Source organism: Oncorhynchus keta, chromosome 25, assembly GCF_023373465.1.
Source record: "Oncorhynchus keta strain PuntledgeMale-10-30-2019 chromosome 25, Oket_V2, whole genome shotgun sequence".
Lineage (NCBI taxonomy): Eukaryota > Metazoa > Chordata > Actinopteri > Salmoniformes > Salmonidae > Oncorhynchus > Oncorhynchus keta.
The window spans coordinates 10,405,489-10,411,754 of record NC_068445.1 but is presented as its reverse complement, the minus strand read 5'-3'; the positions used below and the strand labels follow the sequence as shown (position 1 = coordinate 10,411,754).

The 6,266-nt window shown below is 40.8% G+C and overlaps 1 protein-coding gene across 1 annotated transcript; it reads right to left on the bottom strand.

The window, feature by feature from the left end:
- Window positions 1–349: 349 nt before the first annotated feature.
- Window positions 350–4,873, bottom strand: LOC118357900 (paralemmin-2-like). Its single transcript, XM_035735209.1, has 3 exons — window positions 4,718–4,873; window positions 4,353–4,462; window positions 350–1,704 (listed from the first exon to the last, which is right to left on the bottom strand). Exons 2-3 carry the CDS (start codon window positions 4,381–4,383, stop codon window positions 974–976), a joined length of 762 nt encoding a protein of 253 aa, XP_035591102.1. The 5' UTR covers window positions 4,384–4,462; window positions 4,718–4,873; the 3' UTR covers window positions 350–973.
- Between the last annotated feature and the right edge of the window lie 1,393 nt (window positions 4,874–6,266).

Here is a 6,266-nt window from a genome sequence, read left to right as displayed (position 1 = left end):
CTGATGCTAAAAAAACAAGGTGTGAAATGGAGTAAGACTGGCTCACCATCGCAACAATAGGGTCAACACAGTGAGAACACCCATTCACCATTGAGCTGTGTTTCCAGTTGCTTTTTGGGGAGCGAGTTAGTCTAGTATACAGTAGTGTAGGAGGGGGAGATAAGTCTACCATGCTGCTATCATCACCCAGCCCATCAGGACTCAGAGGGGGTCTCCCTCTATCACTCTCCCATTGAGCCCATGTCACACTGTGCCTGCTGGAGAGGCCTGATTAAGCACCAGCCTGTCCCTAAAACCAGCAAACAAACACTCCACTAGGGTCTCTCCACATATACTGTACAGAGGAGGATGCAATGTATGGTAACACAACATTGTAACTAAATAGGCATAGAATGCATAGAGCAGGCATGGGCCTCTACTTCAGATGACTTTTCTCAAGACATTTGACTGCAATATTTAGGAATGCAAAACAATTTAAGTTTATTGAATGTACAGTAAACAAAGGACACATATTAGTACATAAAGTACAAGTATTAAAAGTGTATCTAAAGTGAAGAAGAGCAAGCAGAACATAAATGGAAATCAACACATGATCACTCAAATGCTTTCTGTAAAGAACCTATTATTCAGATCACAGTGTTTGATTCAAGAAGCATTCAAAGTGGTCCTAAGTAGCTAAGAGAAATGCTGATGATTTCACTATGCACCTTTATTTCGTATTACCCAACACTATAAATAAGAATGCAAAATCGATGCAAATACTGTGCAGTGACATGACATGACAAATAACCATGATTTTAACATCACCACACTCATTTTGTGCAGAGTAGTGGGCAGCTTTTGTAGACAATAGCGGTTGATTGATATAAAATGTATACAAAATTACAAAAACTAAAAATTACTACAGTATGTGCTCTGCCTCTGATACAGTGTGAATGGATGACATGGTCATAAAAAGGAACAGATAGAATGATCATAGAATGGAACAGAAGCAACAGGGCTGCTTTTTAGTGTGTGTATCTGCTTGTGCAGTGGGTTCCGGGGCCACACTCTCCTCTTTACACTCAGAGTAAGTGTCAGTAGAGATGGACAGCCGTCTGCCACAGACCAGGTCTGCAGCATTACCATCCATGATGGACATGTTAGTGACAGTCTTCTCTCTTAGGGACATGTCACCGTCATCATCATCATCAATGAGGACAAACTCCTTATTAATGTGTACCTCCATTACACAGAGTAGGCTGTGTGTCTCCCCCGACTCATCAATGGTGTGTGCATCCACAAAGGTCATAGTTGAAGTCTCTGTTAGAGTCTCGTGTGTGTCTGTTGAGTTGTCCTCAGGCCCAGAGCAGGGCTGGCTGCTGGAGGCATCACAAATCAACATTACGTTACAGACCTTTGGAGCATTCTGATCCAGTAGGTCGTCCTGTCCCCTGCCGTTGGTGACTACGTCCGATGGAGGACTACGTCCACCATCTCTGCTGGTGACCTGGAACAGTCTTTGGGAGTGGGCATCATTCTCCATGATGCGGACATCACCAGGGTATACCTCATACACCACCGTCCCCTTCTGGCCGTCACCATAAACTGTCAAACTGCTTCCATCAAGCTTCCTTTCGCCCTCCACCACTGGAGAGGAGAGGTGGATGGCGCTGTTCTCGCTTTTCCTTTGTTTCTTCATGTACTGCTCTGAGGTGCGCTGCACTGAAAGAGAAAAGGGAATTATCAGCACCCCTCTTTTGTCATAACATAACTTAGACATCTCTATTTCACTTGAGCTAAAAAAGCTCCAGGCTTCCCAGTTTTAAAAGTCTTACATAATCTAAATTGAGGGAGAATGATACTAGCCACTGAGCAATTCAACTTATTTCCCATGTTGGTTCAACTAATTTAATTGACAATTGGAAACAATGTTGATTCAACCAGTGTGTTCCCAGTGGGCAGGGCATGATGGGACATTAAACCACACTATCATCCAACCAGACATAGACAAGCTTTTAGTCATCAGCAGGGCTCTGCCATTCCAGACACACTAACAGGAATGCATTCCATAGTTTAAAGGATTGGCCCTGTTACACATGACTGGGTTCTAAGCATTACACAATAGGGACTCCATGAATGAATGATACAACATTTCAAAAGGATTAGTGGTGGAGGGAAAATGGATCAATAATGAAAATCTGATTTGAAATTACACAATTATTGCATTATATTGTAAGGGGGTATGCTGTGACATTGCACATACAGTACAGTAGTTTAACAATGGGTTCTGCTATCCACAGAAGAGAGCATTAAGCAGGGATGAAAGTAAAGCGGTATGGTCCTTTATGGCGTCCCGGTAAAATAAATAGTGGGGGTACGCCATGCTGGTAAAACGTGAGCCTATCACAATTAATACAACATGCCCAGAAAACTATAGGCGATTACACCATTATTTAACATTACTGTATGTCAGCCGCATGATAAATGTGACAATTTACTGGAAACCGGATGGTATAAGCTCCAAATTGCTTTGTGGTTTGAGGAGAACACTTGCATTTTGTCAAGGTGCAGAGGCAGAAACATTCGCGGACAATGCGGAGATGAGTGGCGGAGACCGAGGCGCGCGTTAACAACAGTGTATGCATCAATAAGGCTACAAATGTAGGCCTAATGACAATCGCAGAATGCCATTACATTACACGTAGGTGTTTTGTAACTGACGTCCCTTTCCATTCATCAAATTGCGGATGCACAGTGCACTGTTGGGGTTTGGATACTGAAAGTATTTTGTGAGTGAACGAACGTGCGCGGATAGTCTACAGAACCGCCTTTGTGACTGTTTGACAATCTGATGAAAACATCATGACTGGTTGTTTATGCCACATTAAAAGCCATAGGCGCCGTGTCCATACTGCTAGGGGAAGCTAAATCAAATGAATTGTCAAAAGTATATAGTCTAATTGGCTTACTCCTGTCTTTACATAAATAAATACAAATCATAAAAAATAGCCTACTACACCAGCAAGCATGATTTGGCCACAGAGGATTAATTAGTTTTTTAAAAAATGATTTAAATGGCATAACCTGAAGTCGGAAGGGCCCGCAATTTGGGAAGCGCGCGCTCCAGATACCTACTAGATGATTGTTAAATTACAATATTCAGTGAAAAGCAGAGAGACCCAGCCAGGCATATCGCAATATTTAAAAATACAATTGTGGAAAAACTGTTTGGAGAGTAATTGGCTATTGTTGTAAAGAGATGACAATGAAAATACTCCAATAAATATTTTAGTTAGCCTATCAAAATGTGTAACTTAATTGAGAAAACAGTGGCCTATCTTGTTGGCACCAGCGGAGAACATTAGCCATATCCTCCGTGAGAGGCTACCATGTAATTTTTGTAGTATAAAAAAACTGCGTGTGCCACTTGTGTCCCATACCTGTAAGAAAGTAAATGTATACTGAACAAAAATATAAACTTAACATGGAACAATTTCATTGATTTTACTGAGTTACAGTTCGAATGAGGAAATCAGTCAACTGAAATAAATGTATTAGTGCCTAATCTATGGTTATCACATAACTGTGAATATAGATATATGCAACTGTTGGTCACAGACACCTTTAAAAAAATCCGCCTCACAATGGGCCTCAGGATCTGGTCAAGGTATTTTTGTGCTTCAAATTGCCATCGATAAAATGCAATCGTGATCATTGTCTGTAGCTTATGCCTGCCCATACCATAACCCCACCGACACTATAGGGCACTCAGTTCATAACGTTGACATCAGCAAACTGCTCCCCCACATGACACCATACATGTGGTCTGCAGTTGTGAGGCTAGTTGGAGGTACTGCCAAATTCTCTAAAAATATATTGGAGACTGCTTAATTTAGAGAAATTAACATTAAATTATCTGGCAACAGCTCTGGTGGACATTCCTGCAGTTAGCATGACAATTGCAGCTCCCTCAAAATTTGTGACATCTGTGTGGCATTGTGGGCTGTAAACAAATTTGTGCACACATTTTGAGAGAAATACACTTTTTGTGCGTATGGAACATTTCAGGGATCTTTTATTTCAGCTCATGAAACATGGGACCAACACTTTACATGTTGCGTTTATATTTGTGTTCAGTGTACTTTCACACCGGTATGGTAGATCTGACTGTGAAGACAAATGTGGAAGGAAAATGGGGTCCCAATAATTTCCCAGTGAACACCCATTTGGCATCAGTGTGCTTTTTGGCTTGCATTTCAGGTCAGAAACAGTTGCACAAAGTCTGATTGTGTATAACGAAATCAAAGCTAATTTGCTTGGTTTCACAATCATGGAATTGAAATACATTTTCATTTTTTTTTTTCACTTACTTTGATTAAAATAGTGGATAGTCATGTTCATATGTCCTTGAATAGTTATAGAATCCAGCCACCTGTCTCTGCATGATGATACATGAAGTGCAAATGCTGCTTTGTGGTCACTGTGTGGGGAATAAGAAAATGGGGAATTTGGTGTATTTTCATCGCAACAAAAAACACAAGTATGGTTCATTCAAAGCTTTGCTACACAGCCTAATAAGCTGTAGTAAGACCAAACATGCCATTATGTTACCTACAATCAAGCTATAGGTACAGTATGATTTACTGTTTCCTCAATCCCATTCAACAACAATCACTGAGCAATGTTTCCAGAATGTACAAGAGCTGCAGGCAAAGTGATTATAATTTTCTTTTACCAAAAGTTGTGCAGTCCTCCATTGAGCAGTAAACCTCCTTCCAGCTTCTTCTTCAAGATGTCAGGGGGTTTATGTAAATCACGTCACATCACATGTAGGACATATTGTCAGGATTTGATCAGTGGGCAGTCAGACAGTAAATATTGTCAGGCGCGGTTCAGTTTTCCAGTGATATGAAGGTCTACAAACAGAGATGCCTTTCTTCACAAACCCCCTCTCCTTCCCTCATCTCATGCACTCAGAAAATACATATACTCTCTGTGCAAGGATAGGCAGTCATGGGATGCTCCACTGATTACACTCACACGACTACCACATGCAGTAAGGCGGAAGAGATCTGAGCTACTGATCACATCATTTAAAGATGGTATTTACAACTCTACAACAGCAGAATTACATCTCTATGGGCGTGCAGACAATAGAATGGTTTTACGCCACCTAATCCGCTCACAATAAAGATGATTTCTTTACCACGTTAGCTGAAACTGCAATTAATTGTATTTATATCTATTGAACATTTACATACAATCCAGAATCTAAATCTCCAATCAGAAAAGATGCTTGAGTAGAGACACTGACATGAAACATTAGTATAGTTTAATTAATGGATCTCTACAAAGCATTTCCACGATACAATACTGTTTGATGTTCCTCTACATATCTACCCTGTCCACACCTCAGGGATAACATGTTAGGAACAGTCTCCCCCTCTAAGAAACATCACACTAGTGCAGGGAAGCATGACAAATCCTTCTCCTTCGTCCCCTATGAACAAATGTTTTACAATGAATAATACAAGAGGAAATACTTTCACATACATGAAGGCAATGGACAAGGATATCAAATATTCTAAAGTCTCCATTCCCTGTAGCCTATGCCGCTTCTGTGAACAAAGCAGCATTGGAGTTGTAGAGGAGGACACAGAAAATGCGTTTACACCTCAGTTATTGTTTGATGCAAATATTTATTCTACACGGTAGCAGTATTTGGGGTACTTTGGATCGAAGATGCATTTGTGTAAAAAAAACCTGCTGGACCATAAAGCCAATGCCACACTGACTATGATGCCACATATTGGCAAAGATGAGATTCATACAAATTCATATCCTTATTATTACGACTTTCATCTACATGATATTTATACAAAGTCATAACTGATCATTTTAATTCACTTTCTCTACTGTAGTCCTGCAGATTTGTCCCATGATATGAGGTATCTTCCTCCCGTACTGCTCCATTTGGAAGCTGACACACTGGAGAGGATTGCACTCGTGCACTCTCCCAAAACGAAATGGTCACTATTCCTGGTACTAACAACGGCTTCTTGAACTTTGGCAGTGACAGAGATGTGGATGTAGCCTGAGAGTTTGGCAGGAAGTTAGGAGGAGAAAATGTGGAGAGTAGTAGGGAAAGCCCACAAAAACTTCAGCTCTGTAGTCCAGGGAACATTGATATCTACTGTCTTCACTTCATCTGGCTCTAATGTGTTCATGTTGGGCGATGAGGCTCAAAGTCGGTGTTCCAATTAATCCCAAAGGTGTTCGATGGG

Coding starts and splice junctions, on each gene's coding strand:
- LOC118357900 (XM_035735209.1), bottom strand. CDS start 4,383: ATGAACATGACTATCCACTATTTTAATCAAA. Junction 1,705..4,352: donor TATCCACTATTTTAATCAAA/GTAAGTGAAAAA, acceptor TTTCTCTTTCAG/TGCAGCGCACCTCAGAGCAG.